At 42.0% G+C, this 25447-nt stretch overlaps 1 protein-coding gene across 2 annotated transcripts in view; it reads left to right on the top strand.

Moving 5' to 3' along the window:
• The window catches only part of LOC136428024 (protein turtle homolog B-like), a 28644-nt gene extending 5329 nt beyond the window's left edge, over positions 1-23315 (top strand). Inside the window, exons 2-9 of one of the 2 annotated variants that reach the window (XM_066417267.1) lie at positions 12327-12671; positions 14234-14527; positions 16389-16667; positions 17219-17473; positions 20493-20558; positions 21762-21941; positions 22307-22461; positions 22898-23315. In XM_066417267.1, coding sequence (XP_066273364.1) covers positions 12327-12671; positions 14234-14527; positions 16389-16667; positions 17219-17473; positions 20493-20558; positions 21762-21941; positions 22307-22461; positions 22898-22987 — 1664 coding nt within the window. In that variant the 3' untranslated portion in view covers positions 22988-23315. Of the gene's footprint in view, positions 1-12326; positions 12672-14233; positions 14528-16388; positions 16668-17218; positions 17474-20492; positions 20559-21758; positions 21942-22306; positions 22462-22897 lie in introns of both variants that reach the window. The other variant, XM_066417265.1, reaches the window with a different exon arrangement.
• The last annotated feature ends 2132 nt before the right edge of the window (positions 23316-25447 follow it).

Here is a 25447-nt window from a genome sequence, read left to right as displayed (position 1 = left end):
CCGAGCCCCGCTCTCGCCCCGGCTTTGTTTGAAGACTAAATCCCCCCGGCATCGTGCGATGGCTGTGTGTGGATTAAACGCAACCTTTACACAGAAAAATCGAAGTCGGTAACGATCAACTACATCGCTTACAATTCATCACGGCGTGAAATGGGTGCATTTATGACATTAGCCCCCCAACAGGTAGACATGCAAGTCATATCATTTGCTGAAGGGAGGTGGGGGGCTCTTGATGGCAGTGGCGATTGCTATCTTTTCTGAAACTTAGTACAGATTTGACAAGAAGTGTCGATCAGGACGAACTTAACGTATTACGCCGTGGCGCCCTGAAACATTGTGGTTAGGCGGTTTGGCTCAGCACAAAGAGGTCCTGGGTTTGAATCCCCTGACATGCCCCGGTGTTGTGCCATTGGGGAAGGCACTTTACACGACTTCCTTCACTCCATTCAGGTGTAAACGAGCTTCGGTTAGGGACATCCCTCGCATAGGACGTCAAATGGAGGTCACGTGTTTGAGGAGAGCCACACCTCGAGCATATCAAAGAACGAACCATATGTATTAAAAAGAACAAAGGTCCATTCCGGGGAGAGTGGATCAAAACCATTCTGGTCGAAATGGGGTAGAAAATATTCCGAGCAGCCTTCATAATCCCTGCTTCTTCTGCTGCGTTAAGTTAAACCTCACTCTTAGAATGGCAGAGTGAACGTCATTCAGTACCAAGGACAGTGATGTTAGAGTGGCAATTGTCAGACGAGAGAGTTGTTATTCAGCACTAAGGAAAGAGCCAATTGTGATGCTATTAACATAACAATCCATGCCAAGTAGCATTAGACACAAGGACACACTAGAAAGCTTAGGTGTATAGCAATTTCAGAACGAACAAACTGAAACTTTTCTTTTATTTTCATGTACACCTAGACTTATTTTGATTTAGAATTTTTATGCCTTTTGTTCTTGCGATTTGCAACATTTGCATCTCGTTGTAATCTCATTGCAAAAGTGCAGTGTATTTAGTTCATACTACAGCTTACATATGATAGATTTGTGATTAATGCAGCCCCTGTACTGTGTCGTTACAGATATGTGCGTATGGGGCCTTGTGAAGTTTTCTTTTGCTGTTCAGACCCTTTAAAGTGCCAAGTGGCACATACAGAAGCGAATTTGGTTTGCTGTTTTAGTAGCAGGGTACATATTTACGAGGAGGGGTTGCACGCCCTTTCCTTTTAACTTGCTCGAAGCACCTCCTCGAACACGGGACCCCCATTCTTCGTCCCTTCCTAAAGACGAGTGCAGCCCCAACCGAGATGACCCCAACTTAGGATTGAACCGGGATCTCCCAGTTATCAACTGTGAGGCGGCTAGCAGTTGAGCCACAGGGACATCCCTGTGACTCTTTTTTTTTTAACAAAGTAATAATTTGTACGATTATGCGATTGCTTCTAAGTTACTACTTTCCAGAACCAATTTCGAAAGCAAAAGACCTGTATTGATGGCATTTCCCTACCCTTCGCTGTAAAGGTGCCCTTTTCACAGGCAACAGGCGTCAGCCCAGGTGCAACACTGGAAATAACATGGAAAGAAAGTCAATTTTCTCCCGCAGATGGCATTTTCTATAAATAAGCCCTGTGACTGGCAGGAAGAGAACAACACGCGACGGAGCCAAGGCATAAGAAAAACTTTTGTGTTTCTGGTTACGGTCATGAAAAATAGGGTCGGTAGGTAGGGAATATTTTTTCTTTTCTTCCTTTTTTTAAAGATTTTTTTTGGCCGAAATAATCAAACAAATCCAATTTCAATTTGCAAATGCAAAACTGAAATGCATCAAGATGCTGACATTCTCAAAAGCACATTGAAATTTTACCAGTATACATATTCATTGTACAAGCATTGTATATTGATGAAGAAGTACAATGTTCAGTATACATTCTTATACCAACTAGTACTGTTAAAGGCCTTACTCTGCAGCTGCATAACAGAGTGTGAAATACATGAAGTCCGTTTTGAATTTCATATTCATGTACCGAACATTTTATGTTCCTTGCCAGCGAGCAATCCCCCCAAAAGAGGCTAGGGTCGGCAGGTTTCACCAGTGTCGGTCGTGTAATTTGAAACGCAACATTTTTCCTGGGCCCCAGCAGCTTGCGGAAGCATGTGATCAGAGATCGTGTGGCAGAGGTTGTGCGCCGTGATTAAATCAATTCATCCGGCCGTGAAAATTTAATTCCGTGCATAAGGGACACAGGCATATCAAATGGCGAACAAAAGGAGGTAGATTAGCAACCTTAGACAGGTACAAATTGAAATCTGAATTATTAAACCCTTTGGAGAAAGACACGCCAATGTGTTGTGGTTGTGCTGAATTTATCGTGCTCATCATGTTGGGCCGACCAAAATGAATAATACAAAGAGGGATCAAAAGGCTACAGGCGAAAGTCAGAAGGATACATGCTGTTAGCGTCCACAACAGGCACACTACACTATCAATAGTAGTCTTACAGTGCCATTTTCTGTCAGATTAATGTCGTCTCGTCTTCTATCTCATGGGAGGGAACGGCTCTAAAAGGCAAATACAGTATGATGGCCTTGCATACAGATTGTAGCCTCCCAGTGCTCAACGGCCAGTCGTTTGCCACGATGCTTAAAGCACAGGCGTCACAAAGCAAAACAAAACCATTCACGGATTTACAATGTACACGGATGCTATAAATCCCCCCTCCATTTGCTCTTCAGAGACAGGGACAAATTAGATTTGGGATTAGTAAATACATGTAGTTACCAGTTAGGTAGGTTTTCTCGTACCCTACCAACCAAATCCCTTACTGCCATCTGAAATTACTACACAAATTCTCGCTGTGGTTTAGTTGTACCACCTATCTGAAATCAAACGTTTCCAACTTAATTTCATTCCATTTAGATGAGTATTTTCAGCATCATTATTGTATGCTAATGTTTAAATGTGACGAATAACTTTTGTTTCCAGTATTCCATTTGTCTACCTCGCTTTCTGAACATAAGAAATTTTCCTTCCTTTACATTTTTCTGTTCCATGTCTATGAATTTTACTCTTGTTTAGTAGGTGCCGTTGGTATAAGCCATTTCGCTTGAGTGCGGCACCGGTATATATATGTATGTGCTGTATTGTTTAATGTTTCAATGATGATAAAAGGCAGACTGTAATCCCAGTTGTAACTTGGCCCCACCGCGGATGATGAATAATTTGATTAACAGATTTAGCTGGGGTGTTTTTATCTTTCCTCCACATGCCTCTTGTCGTTCCATCGCTCGGCTAACAGTGATTGTAACGGCACTTTTCCCAGGAGCGCGCACAACAGCGTCATTACGACAATCACCGCGATGTTATCGAAGAAAAACGAATCGCAGTAAGGCAACAGAAAGTACATTTTATGGATGACATCAAAGCGCTCATTAATTTTCGCCTGATTTAAAAAACAACAACTTTTTTCCCCTTTGGAGATGCTGAACATGACAAAAAAGTGCCAAAATTGGAAAATATGTCGTGTTGGAGCCTTGTACTTGCTTTGTAGCCTCGAAGTGGCACTAGTGAGGTAGCCATGACTATATTTGTAGAATTGAGACTAGTTCAATTGTTGTAAATTTCGTTGTAAATTGGTGGGACCAATTTGGTAGCCATGAGTGCAGTTGGTAAACTTAGTAAGTCATACCAGTCTACCACCACTAGTATCACTTTCTACACTTCTTTAATACAGGAATAAACGTCGTGTTGGCAGAGATATGTTTTTTTTTTCAATTCAATTCTTGTTACAAAAGCTCTAGTTTGACAATTTAGCCATCTTGTTTTTTCGCCCTCTCGCATTTAATTTGGAGTTTGTATAGAGGATGTCATCCATGAAATTTACTTGCTGTGGCCATACAACAATCACCGTGATGCTATCGAAGAAAAACGAATCGCAGTAATCACAGAACACTGGCACTGCGTCTCTCCTCCGAGATCTCCTATTGGGTCGCACCAGCCACCAGAGAGCCATTAGGTAGATTAAATAGTTAAATGCGTCATAGAGAACCCAACGAAGTGCACAGTGATGTTCGTATACACACGCGGCGTGATCTACATGATTCATTCAATTACTACCACAAGTGCACACGATCAATATACAAAGAGTACATGTGTTGTGCAGAGGGAGCTCGAGCAATTCACATTCAGCTATTACTTAGCTTACCAATAAATCTTATGCCTGCGATAACCCGGTGCTCACTGCCTATACATTGCACTCACTAGATATTTATAGGTGGAATTCTATGATTAGTATTGTTTGATATTGTGGTAAATCTGCAAAGCACGTGCAAATTGGTAGTCTGATGCCCTTTTCAGTTGCTTCATCCTTTGTGTTTTCACCGAATATAGGCCTCAGTTTGATCTCAAAGATTGATGGCAAGACAATCAAAAAGCAGAAGCGAACGAACATAAGACGAGATTTTTTCAGCCTACGACTAGGTTCTCCTCTATCTCACATCATTACACTGTCCAAATTACAGTCTCACGGAGTCTCTTCACTAGCAACAGTTTCTTTTCACGAATTGCAAACCTATGGGACCTTTTCCTGCCAAAGGCAACCCACACACCACCACGGTCACCGTCATCCTGTTTCTTGTAACTTAAATCGTTCATCAGTTTAGTTCAGTGCCCAGAAGTACATGGTTGCTTTGCCATGCATTGAGCAATCTTGTTGAAAAAAGCTACCATTGTGACACCAGACAATCGCCACTAGAAGGAGCTGAAATCATTTGATGTTGAAAAAGTAGTTAACAAGTGGGTGCAAGAGAAGTGCAAGCGAAATGTCGATATTAATATTCGTCGTATGGCATGTTCACAGTTGACATAAGCTCCCAAACATGCCGCCCTTCATTGACATTAGCGGCTGTGAACAAAGACATATTTCTTGCTGTGATATTAAACTGTAGGTCCAGTCCTAAACTAAATCATCGTCATAACTTCATATTCTAGTCCATTTTTCTCCGTTAAGGTTGTATTCACACCAGCCATCAAACCATTCATTTAGTTAGTTAGTTATTTAGTTATTTAGCCCTTTCCGCACCATACGATTCATAGGGCGGCTCCCGTCTTCGTTTAAATAGCCCTTGGGCCATACAACATTTGCGCAATCACTACAGCAGGGAGGCCCCTGGAAGTGGTCTGTGTTCAGCTACAATATTGTTTCCAAAATGCTTCGTGCTAAGAAGAGAAAGTAATATGTACTATTTATTTTAAAGTATTTAGTATGACTCGGCCCGGGATCGAACTCACGACCTACTGAATGCAAGGCGAACACTCTACTCACTTGGCCGTTGTACCGATCGCGTAATGTTCGGTACCAGTATCTTTATCACTTTTCCGACATGACAGGCTTTAAGCTATTTATAAATCAAGACATCACGTTAGGTAGAAGGTTAGTCAGCGTGCAGACTCCCGGATAGATGTAGCATAGCCTCACCAGCTGCCCTCCTACTAATTGAATTAACTTTTCATAGGCTCTGCCGGTACCTTCATACATGTTTTATGAGTGTTCCGCGCTGGAGTTGAGCCTGCAAAGGCGCTTATCTTCACATACTGCAGCAGCAAAGACGGGCAGGACGCCCGCGCTCTTCCGTCAAAACGTGCCTGAAAGTGCATGCTGTCAATCATGATCGTTGATGCCTGATAATGCGGGGCATGTGCAGAAATAGTCCACGGGTATCAGCCGGGATCAGCCTCCATTTAGATGTGAAACTGTTAAAGGGTGACTCAACGGCGGAGGAAAGTGATTTGGTTACGTATGAAATATTTTTCTGAATCGAAAAACATAATTGTATTGGCAACTTGACATTGAATTTAAAGTAGGCAGTAGTTTCATTATACAGCAACAATATTCTGACAACCCCCCTAATACCCCCCGAATACATTACAGCCAGGTGCAATACATTGTATATTATATCAAATATTCATTTGGATAAACTTCAACTCGGGCGGTGTTAAGAAATCTTAGGTTGATCTTAGAATTTACTTTTACAATATAATTGATTCTTCATTTATACAAATGTGGTCTTTTAGAAAATAACACCCGCTTCTGGGCTTGAGTTCCCCTGGTCATGGAAAAAAACGACTAATTGAAATGCCCAACGTGTAGGCAATAGCAGGGATCTGTGCACGGCGAGGGTAATATGTCAGCATTCTCATATTCGTCTTCCATATGATGAATGCGAATGTCGTAAATATACGTCGGTAGTTCGTCTGTACTTGCCTTGCATCCATTCAAACAACGACATGCATCCACACGTGCAGTGCTGAACGTCACAGCAATCGGAACATACTGTAAATCCTTAAATGATCGCGATGGTTTTATCATTATATGACGCATTATTATAGGAAGATCATCTCCGATGGGGGTACTCTTTAAATTTTGTTTGTGTATGTTGTGTTCACACCAATAACTCAAGATACTTTTTTGAAGGATTTGTATGAATGTTATGTTAGTATGTAGGTAGTTATTGAGGTTCCAACGAAACATGGTACTTTGGGTCCCCTAGCAGCATTTTAAGGTACTGCAGAACTCCAGCCTCCTTCCTGAAAATATAGTCCATTTGTAAAGTCAGAATCCAGCTGTCGCACCCGAGGTAAATGACGTAAATTTGGGACACCCGGCTTGTACATGTTTTCGCTGTTTTCGCGGTTCTTCACCATCGCGAAATCATGACGCCACGACCACGCGTTTTTGTGCTACAGTCTTGTTTCGACCGCGAACACAAGACAACACATAAACCTACAACTTCCACTCCTACCGCGAAAATAAATCTCCACGAAAATAGATCAATTAACAGCAGGTTCCCTATATTATATGGTCTGTCATATGACACAAAGCACGATTAACATTTAGGATTGAGAGTTAAGATAGGTGTCAGAGATAGTGTCACCGTGTCAGCGTGATAGAATACATCTTCTTTGTGTCCCAACCGAGCTTCTACCAAATTGCTGAGATCTTGTAATTTTCCCACCAATTGAATAGAATCAAATGTTACCCGTCCCGTGAGACTTCTGACAGACGATATTGGCCAGGGTTATATTTACGACGTTCCCAGGGTAACCATAGCCTTCTCTGTCCCAGGGCGACCGTCATTAGCACTGATCACGTGCCCCGCGGGACAGCAGAGACTAATTCGGACATAACGATGACATGCTGGTTGCACGATGTAGCCTGGCATCTATACTGATTCAGGGGCTTATCTCTAGGTCTGCATGCAGCTGATTTACACCATAACTTACCCGAATCGTGAAAGATGTGCATCATGCCTTAGTGATCTTGTGTAATCTATAGCTTGTCATTGCACCGGTGCCTTTCCAATGGAGAGCGCTCTTTTACTCTGGACTAGTCAGCGAAGCTTTCTCATGCCCGGAAGCAAGTCATACAGTACTGCATATCCCTATATCTACAAGATTTGTAGATATAGGGATTTGTAATCATACGGGTAGGGGCCATGCATCTTCCTGGAGTTTATTCTTACACCGTATTTATATCTTTAAAGGTTTATGTTGTCCAAGAAGGCGGTGTCATCTATATGATGTCCACATTATCTCAGTCGATGAAAAGAAATTTATGAAAAAGATATACAGTTGATGAAAACACCATCACTGATGTCCACCCACACAGTCTGACTACGATGTTCTTTCTGAATATCATGGAATGGTACAGTTCCAAACCAATGGGACATTTCTGCGAAGCTCAGCAGTTCTCCAAGCCTCCACCACTTTGAACGACTTTAATGCATGAACATGACCGGAGGCCCGTGCTTTAATGCAGCCCCAGACCTCCCGTGTATCATACTGCTTTTAAAATGGAAACATGAGGAAGGCCGGTCGTCACAAGATACCCGACACTCTGCAAACTCTGCCTTTTCACTGGTGCATTAAAGAGAGCATGGGGAAATGTAAGAAGCTTACACATACTTTCGCTGAACCCCAAGAGAAGGGGATGAAATACTGACTTGGATGACAGAGTGCCTGGGTTGAATAACGCTGTAATCTCTTCAGAGCACGGCATATATTTTTCCTGGAGACCATACTTCAGTATCAGGGGCCTGTGTGGGGGCCGGCAGATATATAAGGCAATGATGAGGTGGAAAACGTCAACTAATGTCGACTGGATGGTATTAAAGTTGCTGTTTACGTCCATACGGCCAGAATAAAGTGATTGTATGGATGAAATCAGCAACAAATTTCGTCAGTTTAGAAAACAATGGATCATACTGTAAATCGTACAAACAAGCTGCCAACGAGCAAATGTATGCCACAAATTGCAAAAAAAAAAAAGATATCGGAAGACGGATACTAATGTCGATATGTATGCATCGTTTCCTATCGCAAAATGTATTGGTTTAGTTGTAAATTTACTCCTTACACAAAATGTACTTCGAGCCCTGACGGAAGTTTCTGGAAGATCTTATGATGAAGGCAACTTTTTTGCCCATCTTTTTTTTTTGCACGCTCGCATCAAGAGTGCTCAGAGAATGTCATCCATATAATCGAATTAACATGGCCTAACTTCAAATAAGAATAGTTGACAAATAACATTTACATTACATGTGATACATACATGTAGCTTTATTTGATGGTCTCGCCCTTTGAAAAGCGCGTGATCTTCCTTATAGAACACTTCATCTAACCGCCACCACCATGCCCTACAACAGACGCCATACACATGTTGCCATGTATTTAAGGAAAGTCCAACAATTATAGCCGATATATAAACATGTACATATAGCTACATTTAGCAAATCAATTGGCATCATCAACAGAACGCCAAAAATAGATGATAAAAAGCAGCCAACAAATGTTGCAAGAAAGCAAGCAAGCAACAAATGTGGCCTGCGTGCCGATTTGAGCTTATCATGAATAAACAAAGGTTCAAGCAAAACAAAATGTTAGCAACGACTATGACAATGACAATGAACTTTATTGCATATTCATGTCCAACTTGGGCTAAATGCATTAGATAACATGAAGTAAAAGAAAGGGAACATTGTGCTATATTCCATCTAAATCTACAGTCTCTTCTCTCTTCTTGAAACATTTGTACACAAATTCACATGGTTTTTCAATCATATCGTAGTTTCTAGCGATGTAACTCAACAGTATGGAGCAAACTTCTCTATATTCTTCGCCCTTCCCCCATCAAATCTGTGCAAACAAGTAGAGCCATGACCTTCAAGTCATGAGATACCAGATGGTTGAGAAAGTCGGCCGACAGGCCTCCGATATCGATTGTTCTTGTCTATTGGGTTCATGTTTAATCAAAGACAACATAAAACAAAAGCAATGGCGCTCGACTGGCCGTATGTCAGACTTGGGGCTAGCGGGTCAGGAGGGAGAAGTGAGTGATCAGAACACCAGGAGAACTCTCGTGAGTGGGAATTCGACAAATTTAAAATTTTGATCATTGACTCCATGTACGGAGTTTGTGCTGGGAAGATAACCGCAAAGACTGAGTGGCTGAATGGCAGGAAGTACTTGAATTACAGGACAGAGGTGGCAGGACTAGTCGTTAATCAGACATGACATGGAGTCCAGGTCATGGAAAAGGTTTCTAATTTACGGGGAATTTTTAGTCTGCATGTTTTTCTATGTTTTCGGAGTTATGCATTTTCGTATGCTTGTCACGTTCACCGTAGAGCCAAAGGCTGTGATACATGAGCACATGATTTCTTTGATGATTGGAGACCTGAAGAAAACTAGAATTGCAATATTTGCGAGAGCAAATACAACATATTTCACTCATTTCCCTGCCCACATCCAAAAAATGGACTTTTCATAATCCAAAATTGAATTTTAACAAATGTCCCCTACATACAAGAATGGACTCTTTCAGCGGCGAATAGACCAACAAGTATCAGGCAAATTTCAGAATTAAACAAATTACAACGGTTCATTTACCGCATTACGCAGCAGACAGTTCTTCGGAACCAACTCAAGTTGTGCAAAAGTTTCACAAATGTCTGCTGGACATACTCCAAATTTCTGATGCGTATGTCGTACTGTAACACTAATACATACCACAGTTACAAAACATTTGCTAACAAAAAGATACACAATCACATAAGTACTCTTGGTGTAAGCGAAAACAAGTAAACAAGTCATTGCTATGTACAGAGAGGAATAGAGCATTACATTTGATTATGATGAAAACACCGCAAGTATTTTTTTCAATGAAGGCGTACATTTTGATCCTTCTCAATTGATCATAACTTCAATACGACACAGCACAGGGGGCAGTGAAGTTGTTTTAACCACGTTCTGCTCTGAACATGCTCATAAGTGTATTGCCTATATCAGCCAATCAGCTCAGGTTTTGAAAATAAGAGGGTATTTTGAAAGGCGCTCTCTCATTGACTGACCGAATTAGTCCACCTGGCCACAGGAATAAAGATGTGACCATATATGGCAACACCATATATGGTCATATGGCCAATAATCTCTCCCAAATCCCCCCCCCCCCAATCGTATATTGAAGTGGTGAATGCCAAAATATGCGAACAAAGCTCTTTGAACATTTGTTCTATGTACCCCGATAGCAAATTCCAGGTCATCCGGCTGTAATTTGCCCACTCTACTCTTGTGCCAAATTTCAGGTAAGTTGGCCAGAAATGACAGATGAATCGATTTGAAGATTGTACAGGAGGAGGTGGAGGAGGAGGAGAGGAAAAATGAGGGAAAACAATATATTTCATTCATACTGTAGTATGGGTGGAATATAAGAAGGTGAACATATGTGTTTGATTTCATGCCAACAAAACATTATATTAATTAAGCTCATATGGTGAATAGACTACGAGAATTCTTGTTCTGACTGAATACATGTACTAGGTTGTCGATAGTGCCGAGGTACCAATAAAATGGCGTGTTAACACGCAAGTGCCACGGTGTGCAGCTTCATGGAAAGACGATGGAACTGTGTTTAATAAAACATAAAACCTAAAGCATTGAAAACAAGAGTTCCACGACCTCATATCTCCATGAACAATTCTATTCATGCAAATAACTTACACATTTGCATAAGATATGCTTGGTCATAAACACCTTTATCTAACTTACATCTGTTGCAATATTGACAGGTCTATAATTTTTCAATTAGATGAATTATGGTATTTTGCATTAATTATGCAAATAATGAATTTATTTGCATAATTGGTATCTGCTGATGCTCCACTTTCCATAAACTACATATGTTACATGTATTTGAGTCTGATAATGGAAAAAACTGCAAGTATAGATTTTTCTCATCAGCTATGCAAATTAAGTCACAATTAGCATAATTTGCACTTCATTGTGTATATCTCTGTCTAAGCTACCTGCATACTAAGTATCATATTGACAATCCTATAATTTTCCAATTAGATGAGATATGGTGTTTTGCATTAATTATGCAAATTAGGAATTTATTTGCATAATCGGTATCTGTTGATGCTCCACTTTCCATAAACTACATACGTTACATGTATTTGAGTCTGATAATGGAAAACACTGCAAATATAGGTTTTCCTCATTAGCTATGCAAATTAAGCCCCAATTAGCATAATTTGCACTTCATTGTGTATATCTCTATCTAAGCTACCTACATACTAAATATAATGGAAATCGGTTGTTTCTTTGTTCAGTTATTCTCCTTAGAACATTTTCACAAAAACGCCCCTGCAGTTCCAGAGGAAGCTGCTAGGGGGCCCAAACCTACACCACTTCTTTGTTACATCACAAGCTATCTGCCACTTAAAAATCAAGACCACAGCACGTCCAGGTCAAAAGATACAAAAATTGAAGTTCCGCTGCAGTACCAAGGTCACATACCAGGGGGCCCAAAATCGACCTTGAACTTCGACTTCACAACACCTGCCCACATACCAAATATCATTGTAATCCATCAAGAGGTTCCTGAGTTATGCTGACTACAGTAGTGCGGAAACACAAACAGACAAACAAACAGACAAACACACACACAGACACACCCAAAACAATATCTCCATTTTTCATGGAGATAACAAGTATGTTTTCCAAGTGTTACTCTATTTCTTTTTCCCTCTACCAGTTTTGCTGTGACAAGAAAAAATGAAATCTTGTTCTGAAGCTTCTAATCTTTATTCACAACCAGGACCTCTATACAATCAACAGTCAACGTTTCGGTGACCGTCTATCACCTTCCTCAGGGCAATACTTACTGGTACTGCAGCTAGGTGCCGCTATAAAATTGCGGTCCCATACGTAAAGTATTGTCATGTATGCGGTCCAAATTATTGTCATTAAGAATTTTTTTTTTTTATCTTTCCAGTTACCGCTGAAGATGTCGGGCTGAGCGTGGAGACCAGTGTGGACGCCGTCCGCGGCGACCCCGTCACCCTCCGTGCGTCCTACACCAATCAGAAGCAGCTGCTGACCCTGACATGGCACAAGGTGGAGGGGGGAGTCGGCGGGGCCCGGGCCGTGGTGTTCGCCTACATCCCGTCAGCGGGGAGGAGGGACGCCAGCGGGCCGCTAGAGAACCGGGCTGACCTGGTGGGGAAGGCCTCGCTCAGGATTCGGAACGTGCGGCTGGGGGATGAGGGGCTGTACGTCATCACCGTCATGTTGGACGGCCCGGTGCAGCAGGAGAAATATGTCTACTTAAACGTCTTAGGTGAGAGGAACGGGCTAAGGAGGACTCCAAATGTGTTCCCAATCATATTTTTTGGTTCGTGCAGTACGCCCAAGTCAGTCGACTGGGTGTTGTAATAGATGAACCCAAAAATATCAAATATTAGATAAAATCGATTAAAAAGTCGATGAATAACTGAATGATAAAGTTGTTCAGTCACTTACGAAAGACAGCTTTTGCTGTCTGAAACGTCTGACCTTTTATACATCTTATCCAGTTACTTGACTGAGTAACTTTTGTATTGAGTGAATACGGCCCTTTGAATCCATCACTACCGAAAGCTTAACTTAGTCCTTGAAATCGAAAGTAAGAACGTCGAGACAAGAATAAAGTGAACAAAAAAAATCCCTTGTCGAACATTATGTGATAATGCATGGCCCCAGTGACAAAATTCCGTCTGTTTTTAGAAGAAATTGATTTCTTTGTGGAGTGTCCACATTGGGAACGGTACCCAGTGGTGTATAAGAAAGCAGACACCAAAATATTCATTGTGAGAACCGAACTCTATTCATGGCCCATTCATGTTTCCGATTGCTTGCAAAGAAAGCTCCTCTTGGCGATTCAGGTGATTTCAATAGAGATCCCATCAGTTTAAACTGGGACAACGAGCGCTCGTGAAAAATAACAATCACGGGGTTTGCCCAGCAGGAACTCAGGGCACAGCAAACTAATAGTATGTCGTGCAAACTGGCAATAGATTTAGAATAGGCAAGTGCGCAGTTTTATATTCTCACGTAACGCTTATGGATAATGACGATTGCACACGCATCAAAAACGATTTTGTACCCACGTTGGAGTGTCTCCTCAGTGTCAATTTTGTGCAAAATAGATAGTCGTCTGTGAGAGTCGCACACGGCGCTTTCCCTTATATTCTTTTATACTTTTTTAAAAACACTTCCATTTTAACACATCAGTTTGAACTCATTGGGAAAATAATGTTTCCTGCAAATGGATAAATCGTTATGATACCCAGCGTAGTAACATTCAGTATACTACACAGCCAGTGATAAAACTATATACATGATGGAATTGGCCTCATTACCAGAGAGATTTTGATTGGGACCGTTTACATTTATTTGGATCAATCGGTGAATTGGTGTCAGTAAATTGCAGTTCCATTCAGAATTGGACCTTTTGTGTCAATTAAATTGGAAACGCCAAGAAGATATTACGTTTATGAATCCCAGAGGGAGGGCAGAAATACCAAAATAACATAAACTCGACAAAAAAACAGCAACACAAAAGGTTGGCAGCGTAGTCAGATGCCACCTGCTGTCGGCAATATAAAGCAGCGCGGTTCCTAGATCCTACCAAGGAGGTTATATATAGGTCTATATAACCTCCTTGTTTCTACCTACAGGCACAAGCCTTTTGTTAAGCTGCAAATATAACGTTTGCTGTGCCGTACTAAAAGAAATTTTGTAGCGGACGGGCACAATGTGACAATGATGTAAAAATCCTTTTTTTGCCTACGAGCATGTCCATGAGTTGAAGAATCAGACCGTTTTAATCTTATGAATGTTGTTGTCATTTCACATTTCCAGTTCCACCAACCGTTGCCGTTGGACCGGAAAATCCATACATTGTGGAATGGACCACTAACGTGACATTAAACTGCATCGTGGCCAATGCTAAACCGGAAATTACGTCCTTGTACTGGATGAAGAACGGCGTCCCACTCTCAGCACTGAAGCTCAGCTCCAAATATGGCGGCGGAGACTTGCACTTCCCGTCACTCATCATCAGGAACGTGTCAGGGGAGGATTCTGGGACATACACCTGCATGTCAGATCACGTGACCAGACCTGGGAACGACAGCCTGTCCTTGGAGGTTCTATGTAAGTTCTTGTTGATGTGCTGGTGTAAAATAACCACACGGTCGGATCGTTACGACTATAGGCTGAAGCGTTGTCAGTTAATCTTCTTATTGCCTGCGTATACGGTGATTTTGTTTTCGGGGCTATTTGTGTTCTTGAGTGTTCGTGGTTATTTGGATACACTGCCAGAGGAGTGGCAGGAAGTGAGTGGGGCGATTGTGTCAAAACGTTTACACTCGCAGGAGCGGCAGGGAGTGGACTTGGTAGAATTAGTCGTTTATCAGACTTAGACATTCCAGGTCATGGGGTCAATGGATGAAGCTACTAATTAATGGCAAGGTCTTGTTTTTGACACATTTAATGTTTATTGAAATGTGATTTGCATCTTTAATGAACCACAAGAAACTCATCTTCGAACTCTAGTTTTCCAAGTTTTTAGCAAATAGAACGTTTGGTTTAAGGAGATAAAAGCATAACGGTACTCCGCCAACGATTGACTCCCCCATCGATTGACTCCCCTAATTTCGATCGCTCTTAGACAAGTTATGGTTTTCATTAATCCCCAGTATGTCTGCCGGTGTAGCTGAAGCAATGGAAAATTAATGAGACCAAATTCAATCCGATATCCACACCTTCCAATATCATTGAACAACTAGGTCACCGCCCAAGCACGTTTTTTGTCCTATCTTTAGTTTTACTCAAGGCTGCAGCAGAACTTGTACCAAAGAAGTTTACTCCTTAACCTCCTTGTTTGCAGCAGGCAGTCTTCTTTGTCGAAGTGTCAGAGTGATGATGGCATGCAAGGAAAAGAATGTCCAAAGTAACTGTCTGACATACTAGGACAAGGACAGTGTTTTCGATCTTTAGAATCTGATCTCAGAGCAATTTAATGAAGGATTAGTTCCGGTTGCAGCGGCGTTAATAGTCGATTGGTCAGGCGCGACTAGGTCACCTCTAGGCGCTAATCATATTTCACTCCATACCATAGGTGTACCTTTTTTTCACATTCCCTTTGTGATTTGTAATATTAAGTAGAAGGTCTGTGGTATATATTTTGACGTAATGGCCATCCTGCTGAGGTAGCTTTATACCTCCTATCAGTCTTCAAATATATCACCCTCTAAATGAACTGGGTGGTTTCGTGCATTAAACAGGGGGGAGGGGCCCAAAAAATAAAACATCAATATTCTATACGTATACCTGAAATTCACAGGTTGGTAGACCATGCTGGGAGGATTGCAAAACTGGTTATCAATTTCTAATATCATGGTATTTGGGATTTGGCATGTGGTACCTTGCGCATGTGTGGATGTGTCTTTTAAAAAACTAGTCTTGTGATGCATGAAAGCCAATTGACCTAAAATTCGGTATGTGTGGAACTTTTATATCAGAGGTGGGGAGGTGATATCTTGGAATAATCTATTTTGCATTTGGGAAGAGTCCACTGTTCCATGGCGGGTCAAATTTCGAAAACACAATTTTAGAGTGGGTGATGTTGGCATAGTAGTAACTCTGGGTTGGTCCATTTCTGCACAATGTTGATTCGGAACCGTCCATTTGTATGGGAAAGGAGAGGCAGTGAAGTGTACTGCATTTGCATGCAAATGTTGCCTGCTGGTTTGAAAAACGTGTTACTCGGTCAATAACGTAGTGTCACTGGTCATCGTTCCATATAGTTGACAAAGTCACTGTAATTCAGACAAAGCGTGTCATGGGATGTCAGCAGTGGGATAGACCGAGAAGGACAATTCCATCAAGTGAAAGTTGAAGTCGCCGACACAGATCATACGATAGCTTCAAAATTTTCATTCAACAGATTGTTTCATCTATTTACACTGTATTTCATTGGTAGAATCGTGTGAACTTTATTTTTATATTTCAGACCCTGCAAAAATTGTCCAGGTCTCTGACACGGTAAGAACACAAGAGGGAGGGAATGTGCAACTGCAGTGCTTAGCCAATGGAAACCCTCGACCTAGGATCACGTGGTCAAGGAGTGGGACCGTGATCCCAAGCGAGACACCAGCTCTACTCGACGGACTTCTCGTCAGCCGACTTCTCGTGAGAAGTGTGCGGAAGAACAACACCGGGGAGTACATCTGTTCTGCCAGTAACGGCTTGGGGTCGAGGGCCTCCAGAATAATAAGACTCATCGTCGAAGGTCTGTTCACTAAGACAACCAATCACTTACTTACTTACTTAGACTTAGGGGATCCCGTGTCGTCCGGCACATGAGGCAGTTAGGTTGGCCCAACAGGCTAGGTCAGCAACCAATCACGAATCAATTAAATAATACCTTATGAAATTATTGTCAAATAGACGCTTGTCAATCTACAGTATTATTTCTTTCATCTATTATTAAGTTATTGTGACTGGGTATAGATGTCGCTAGGTGAAAGAAGTTTATTACGTGCCAAAAGTACAAGTAGTAATCACATCTTTTATCATCTTAACTAACGTCATTCATCTATTAATGTATACGAATAGGTCAATACATATCAAAGAATGTCTAGACCGTAAAACCAATTGTGTAAATGAGACGTTGGACTCAACATGTTAATTTACTCATATCTATTCATATACATTTATGTATAGATTAATTCATCCATCTAATAGTATCTATCCATCCATCCATCTAATATACATATATATAATAAAGATACATATAATGTATATAGGCGAATCCCAACCTGTTTTATTCTACTGCTACAGATCCTACAGTGACTTCACCTGCCGTTATCGCCATCATTGCCGGCGCCTCGCTCGGGGGCGTGATTTTGATAGCTGCTCTGTTGTGCACCCTCCTCGCCTTCAAGCGTAGGAAACGCGATCAGGACCAAAGGGACTTCTCGTTCTACTACAAGGCTGGCAGGCAGCACTTCGAGTATGTCGCCAAGGAGGAGATTAGGAAAGCTGAGGAGAGCCCTTTCAAGACGAAGGCCTCTGGGGAGTTTGCCTTCAAACCAGGTAAGTTATTAGCACTAGCAAGGAGAAAAAATCAACCAGAGAAGTTTCACATGATTACATGTCCGCACAGGGAGAAAGGGGGGCATTATCGGTGAATGTGATGTTCTGAATATTAACAATGGCTGTCATTTCTAAGGTGCATCCCAAATAGATAACAAGTTCATAATTTGCATAAGCGCCGACGGTGAAATCCCAAGCTTTGAAGTCAAGTGAAACATGAATTTGCTTCTTGAAAGTGCGGCATGTGTGGACGAACAGAAAGAGAGACCGCGTGGAAAGATAACATCAGGGCACAAACAACGTTTGCAGTTTAGACTTCTGATGAGCTCCAAAGAGTCTAATATGCACCACAAAGACCAGGTTTTCTCCACGCTCCATGTCCCCCGGGACCTCGTTACACGCAGCTACTGCAGCCAGAAAACTTCACCTGCACGGAATGCGTTTGGAACAGTTTCCAAGGCCAACTACGGTGAGACCTGTGCGCTCTCCATAAAGCATATTTCTTCGCAGAAATTTCAATATACATGTGCATGCATAACATGTGCTACTAGTTTGCCAAGTTAGGTAACAGTCGGAAAGTTTTGATGTTATTCCCTGAACTCCATTCGCCAGCAGTCTATCAAATGTGGTGTTAGGGAGGCTTCCTAACGTTAGAAAGACGCACAGCGCCCAATTTAGAATCACACCAGAGACAAAGCTTACGCTTCAGATACTACTGACATTGTAACCATGTGTCAATGATGTGGGCGGTGCATGAGAAGGACATGATAAAACTATACATTCAAATCTGTAGACTTTATGAAGGATGGTTGTTACCCACTTATCTGGAATTGGACCATACCATTGGCCTTTTGCAGTCCAAAAATTACATCACCGTGAATCAGATACGTAACACTTAGAAGTTGTGACCGACCGCACGCGATGAGTGTCCATAAAATTGACACGATCGCTGAACAAACTTCTTAGTAAAATAATGAATTCTTCTATACGTTATGTCTGTTTTATTATCTGTCAAATCATTCTTTACAGCTGAGCATCATATTCCAGTTATGAATTCAAAGGTCACACATATCCAACCATGGTCGCCCAACGGTCTCTCAGCGATTGCCGTCAGGTGGAAAGGGATGAAGTGGTCCTGATGTCACATTTGATAAGTGAGGACCATATTTTAGGAATAATCTATTGACTCTGGGCTGTAGAAGGTTGTCTGATATAGTGTTTGAAGTCTACTCTGCAGACCTGTAGATCGCGGTAGTGACTTGCTGGCAGCGGCGCTGTGTTCTCCATTAATCGATCGATGTTGTGATCAAAAATAGATCAAAGCGCTGCAAATGTGTCTTGATGTGAAACCTCAGGAGAGGGCTTTCAACGATTTTCTTAATCCTGATCCTAGGCTCATTAATTACGTGGTTGTAAAAGGTAATTACCGTTTTACAATTCAGCATGAAAATTGCATGCAAACATTGTTTATATAGTGCGATACAAAAGACATACTGAATCAGAGAGTTAGTTGCAACATTATCATTTAAGGCAAGGGATCTGTTAGATGGTCATGTTAATTGAGTCCATGCACACGAGCATTCTTGTGTACCTGAAACCAAAGTATGACGTTTTTGTACATGTACAGTTACCACGTTTAGTTCTTATTGCCTCCATGCAGGGAGGCTTTGCTTTCGGTGTGTCTGCTCACTCTGCTGTAAGTTCTTGTGTGTCCGTATTTGAAAATACTGTCATCTAGAGTGGCAGAAAGTGAGTGGGAAGATGTTGTCATCGCAGGAGTGACAGGAAGTATAAGACGTGACAGGTCATGGGGTCAATTGAAGAGGCTGCTAATTGGTTTTGGTCTGTCTGTCTGTCTGATTTTGCAGTTGTTTTCGCACATTTTCAATATGCTAATCACGTTCACAGTAGATTGGCAGGATGTAATCAATGGATACATGCAATGTCAGACAGAACCTTATTGGCATAATCAATGATCTACTATTAAACAAGTATTTCACGGAGGCGTTAGATTTTCGAACTCTACGCGGTGACCCACACAGACTACCCTGGAATACACATTACTAACGAAACATATATTCCAACCGTATATGCTGTAGTGTAGCAATTAAGCTGAGTTGTACACATCGCGCAACCGTTGCCGACACTTCGTATTCAGTAACTGTTTGGGGCACGGTACAAGGAACAGAGCATGTATTTTGGGACATGCTCGTATGTACATATGTAGCTTTCTGTAATGTGGAAAATAGTTCATGATTTTTTCGAAGAACAGCGTTCGCTTCCCATTTGAACTAACGTACGTTACGTGCTCAGTTTCTATTCCATGCTCGGTCGACTTGACAGCGATCGAATTTGTGTCTATAACCGTGAAATCCGCCATGCTTCGTGAGTCCACTTAGTTAGCGCAAACATATGGAGTTGTCTCACTAGAATTCGTCTGTAGCTTTGGAGAGGCAGCTACAAGTGAGGATCTTAGACCGTGTCATAACGATTTCCGATATTCTCTCCTGTCAAGTGGAGTTCCCCGTCTCTCCTGTGAATACAAAAGTTTTACTATCAAATGACAGATTGTAAATCTAAAAATCTGGTGGATACGTATACTTTGCATATTTGGGGTCAAGTTGAAAATACACTTTGTCTACTTTCCTCATCGCAGAGAAGATAGTACTTTGATACCCAAATACATACAATGGACCATAAGGCACTTAATGATAAACGGAGTGTTTGAAATTAGAAAAGGCTAAAAAGTCTTAAATCATCTACTTACATATCTACTTCAAATGGTGGTAGTCACCATTAAAAGATATTGCGGTTGTGATGTCATTTAATGATATGAAATCATATACATGTAACAGTGTATAATGTCTATCCTATACGTAGTTGTTCCCATATTTGTTCTTTACATGTGAAGTGCTTTTCTGTCGTTACCATATAGTTCGCCATTGTGTAACCAGAAGGCAATTTAAGTGAATACATTGGAGGTCTGAAATGTTTTCTTTTATTTTTTACTTGCTTACAGATAGTTGTGTGGACCCGACTTCAGCCTACGAGAGTTTCAAGGCAGTGAAGAAGAACAGGAAAGAAGGTAACAGTACGTTATGTTGTTAGTAAAGTGGGTAACTAACTGTACTACTGCGCCAAATTCCGACAGGCATTCGGCGCAAAACAGCGCAACTTGTCGCCTGGAATTGCGATTTTTTTCAGGAAATTTGCAAATTTTCCACATTCGCATATGTATTCATATGCATCATCAGTACTGTATCATGAATACTGGAGCGTCCTTACGTTTCATGTCCTGTGCTTACAAGGCAGTATAGTATCAAACACTCAACCTGAAGGCGCCCAGGCAGTAACTTCCGCGGAAGACGTACAGTAAGGTATTCAGTGCAGCTACGGTGGTTATTCCTGTTCTGTTAAAATGAATGGCGCAGGGAGTGTATCATGGCATCGTTAGTGACCCCTGCCCAAATCGATAGACCGTAACAAGAGAAACAGGCTGTTGTAGCGATCGATTCCGAGCAATCAGCCTGCCACTACCAATCTGGGCCGGAACGTTAGCAGTGATGCGGGGAACAATTGCTCACGCAGGAAAGGATATACGAAACCCTATTTTAGTGCTCTGGAGAGCAATCCATTTTGTAATGTACCATGGTATGGACTGACACGTGTATGGTTTTATATAAATTTACCAAACTTAGTTAGTTGTGACCACAAAAGTATTTCAAATGTAAAGGGAAACTTATTTCAGACCATAGCAGGTAAATTTATTGGATGACACCCACGCGCGCATTGACTATCGCCTGATTAAGCTAAAAAAAATTCTCTTCAGGGATGGTCAACATCACAAGAAAATACAGAAGATGTGTGGTGTGGCAGTCTGTATTTGTAGAAGTAAAGCCAGTTCCGTAGTTGTAGAAGCGACACTAGTGTGGTAGCCTTGAGTGAGAGATGCTATGCTTTCTGGTTACTTTCTTCCCGTCCCTTTGTGTCTAGTAGCACATAGGGCAGCAAGTTTCCTCGCTGTTTCAGTAGCGTAGCAGGGTATAATTCTTACTGGGAGGGGTCCCTCCCCTTTAATGTGTTTGAGGCACCTCCGCGAGCACGGGACCCCCATTTAACGTCCACTCCGAAAGACGAGTGCAGCCACAATAGAGATGTTCTGTCCCCAGGGCTTGAACCGGAGTCTCCACGTTATCAACTAATAAGAAACAGGAGCTCAACTGTGAGGCTACTACCATCCCTGGATAACCCTTTCACTCAACTGACAAACCTCTGCCTCCCCCAGCAGGTTCCCGGTACGCCCGGGCGCTGTACGACTACCAGGCGAGAGGGGAGGACGAGCTCACGCTGCAGACTGGGGACGTGTACGAGGTCATCACCTGGGAAGGAGAGCGCTGGTGGCTCGGGTATCATAACGGTTGTATCGGCATCTTCCCCTCGGAGTACGTGGAACTCATGTCGGATAATGGTAAATGCATCTTTCTCTCAGTAGCCTGTGCCACATAATCTCTCGCTATCAGGGGTTGATTAAACCCATTTCTAAGAGCCTGACCAGTGGATGAGCAGCTATAAGCGTGATTTAGTCGGGTTACTATTTTTCTAGTCCCCGGAATCTTTATTTCACACTCCGTCGTGTTGAATTTGATAATGTAGATCAAAATCGCCATGTTTCGTCAGGACCTCAATTCATATTCATCAAAATGATCTTATCATAGAGATATATGTGCGAACACACATACATAACCAAAAACAATACCCCCGTCTGTGAACCTCCTTTCCGGAGGTAGTGGCAGCATTTCTGAAATGACGTCATATCATATTACCATTGTCCAGACGCTCGTGCTCACGCATCGGGAGAGGAGAAGCCTCAGCCGCCCAAGAAGGTCCCGGATGTACCACAGGGCATGGCGGGAGCACAGAAGGTGCTTCCACCGCTGCCACCCAAGAAAATTCCTCAACGGATCAGCCAACTGCAGCAGTACTTACAGGTGAAAATGGATCATTCAGCATCATGAATGGAAATTGCTCTAGACAAACTTTATGCTATTATATGCCGGTGAAAATAGTATTGCAGTGAAGTTATGTAAGACCAATTTGATTACGTTGTAGGATGAGATAACCCTTTCTGTGTACAAATAAGCAAATACATCAAAGGATGTTTAGAACTTTAGAACCAGTAGCGTAAGCTATACGTTAAACTCATGTTGATTTATCAACATATTTGTATGTAGGTTATTTCATTTTATCCACTTGTTTGTTTGTAAGTACTAGTCATACATACAAACAACGGTTTTAGTTTTGTTGTGTCAATAAATTACTATGATCTTGATAGTTCATGGGCCTATGCTATGTAAAAACTTCCCACTGCAAATTTTGGCTCACTAAAAATGTTTTTTTTTTACTATGGTCATGGTTCTGCTGAAGGCGGAGGAGGTTGTGAGCCTACCTGAGCTGAACACCTGCCATCGGACCCTGTCCAAGAAACCGCCTCTCCCTCCTGTCACGCCACAGTAACTCAACTCTACTACCGATACTACAGCTGCTGCTCTGTACAGGGCATCAAGTTTTAGAGATTCTGGTTGGACAGGAGGTGTGAGCAGCAAACGACACATTCTCGCGGTACTACGTGTAGGGTGAAGGAAGATGTGAGCTGACTGATGAGTAGAACTGGAGGACCAGATTTCTTGCAGATTTAGTTTGGGGCGCGCAATCAACCACAGACAATGTGGGATGTGTGATTGCTATTACCACCGACCGTTGCTATTACGACAGTCCTTACCGATATATGATCTAGTAAACTTTCCTCCAACAGTGTTGTGGTCCCTCTTACTCAACGCAGAGCGATAAGTTGAGTAAGATAGCTACCAGTCAACTATTTAAATACTAATAAGCACATAGTACAACAGAAGCGACGAAATTGTGATGATGACGATGTTTTCAGATTGACTCAATGTCAACTAAAAGTTTGCTTCGTTATCCAGTTATCCTCTCTGATCCTTGTTTCAACTCAAGCGCTTTCAAAAACATGACTTTATGTGCTTTATAACTCACAGCAAATATCTGCCAACTGCCATAATGATTACACACAGCAACTTAACGGTCGATTCCTTGTCGACGAAAATGTGATATTCAGAATTAATGACAATGTGACCATGATCGTGGATCGAGGTGGGGTGCTCCATTTTAAAGAAAGTCCACTCCAGAAGGAGATTGAATTAAGGAGAAGAAATTTGATCGAAAGAAAACTGCCGAATGTTGGAAGGAAAACCTGTTCGAACTAGCGACAAGGGAAATTACGCCGATCTTGTTTGCCCACCTCCCCACGACACTTCCTGATCTGTCCCTAACAACCATACGTTGCGTAATAGACTGCCTAGAGAGCACACTGTTGTGACGGAACAAGTAAGATGCTAGTTTATGTAGTAATGTTACCAAAACTGTGAAGTTCACATATCCAGAACATTAATCCCATCTAAGCTATCAGGATAATTGTGGTTCTGAGCTAATCAGCTAGGGGCCGCACATGCCCGGGCTACCGTCATCAATCATAGAAAGCCTTGGATGACAGTAAGTACTTTCGACCATGTGGCGTCAGTTGTTCAAGAGAGAACAGTTTTTGTACATAAAGTTAACTGCTGTTAACCATGTATTGTGAACAGATCTAGTGATCACTACGTTGTATTGCATCATTTCGTGACTGTACTGACTTCCTTGCCAGTATATTTTCTGCGTAAATAAAACGTCGGTTTGTACGAAATAGTCATACCGGGTACATTGTGTTTTTGAGTAGGAGAAGAGCTAGTACATGTATCTTCTACTATGACGATATGTCAAGCTACACACCAATGCGACAACGGCCGGGATCGTGAGTTCTAGCTGCGAACGTGTCCACTAAGTTATTCCTGATACTCCTTCTCAGGAGGTTATCCTCCTTCCCGGAGTAACTAGCACTTTAAAAATAGTGTATATCGTCATAGCGCTTACCAACCGCAAAATGATCTTTAAAATCTTCGTAACTATCACGCCTGTGCATATTTCAATTAAGAAATCGACGCAAGTTTGCTTACAGATGTGACCTTCTTCTTGATAATATCGTTAGCCCATGACAAGAGAGCCTCACCGACAGATCAGTCTATCAACAACACGGCGGTGTAACAGCGCCCCCATGAGGTCGGCGTCAGTCATGCATGTCCAGTATTAAATTGTTACTCCGGGAAGGAGGATGACCTCCTTCTGGGAGTATTGGGATTGCATTTGTTTGCGCGTTCGCAGCTATAACTCACGATCCCGTTGTCGCATTGGTGTGTTACTTGGCATATCGTTTGCCTGGTTCGGCGTGGTGATGCACAATAGCTTTGTTACACCATAACTACTTTAAACGTCAATCCAATATCGTAATTGCACCCCTATAATTAATGCTATGTCCCACTGCCCTGCCATAGGGACCATGTTATAATCCGTTATGCATGACTGGAATACTTCAGGCAGATACGGGGTATAAATCTTCCTTACTTGCTGTGATCGTATAGTCACTGTTACATTGAAAAATAGACAACGTGCATCACCACACGCAACCTAGCAAACGATATACCAAGTTACATACCAATGCGGCAACGGGAATTGTGAGTTTTAGCTGCGAACATGTGCCGAGTGAGCTCCAGTCTGTGTATTAAGTATGCCGTGTCCCTCGCAACTCGCATACAGTATGTGCGCACGGGACGGACGATGCATTTTTACGCACAGTGTGAAAATGGCAAATCTCTGGACCTTCAAACTTACCACACTTGTAGTTTATAATACGGAGGCTGTGACAATGTAAAAAGTTTACGCAGGGGATGAAAGATTGTTGAGAAATATCTCTCAGAAAAGTGCGCGCGCCAGTGTCACTTCCGGGTGACCTTTGACCTTCGTGAAATTATGTTACGATAATATAAATGAGCCTTTTTTTATTGCAAATAGCTTGATAGCTATAGA

Source organism: Branchiostoma lanceolatum, chromosome 2 (assembly GCF_035083965.1).
Source record: "Branchiostoma lanceolatum isolate klBraLanc5 chromosome 2, klBraLanc5.hap2, whole genome shotgun sequence".
NCBI lineage: Eukaryota > Metazoa > Chordata > Leptocardii > Amphioxiformes > Branchiostomatidae > Branchiostoma > Branchiostoma lanceolatum.
The sequence above is the reverse complement of the archived record's forward strand: the minus strand, read 5'-3'. Positions and strand labels throughout refer to the sequence as shown.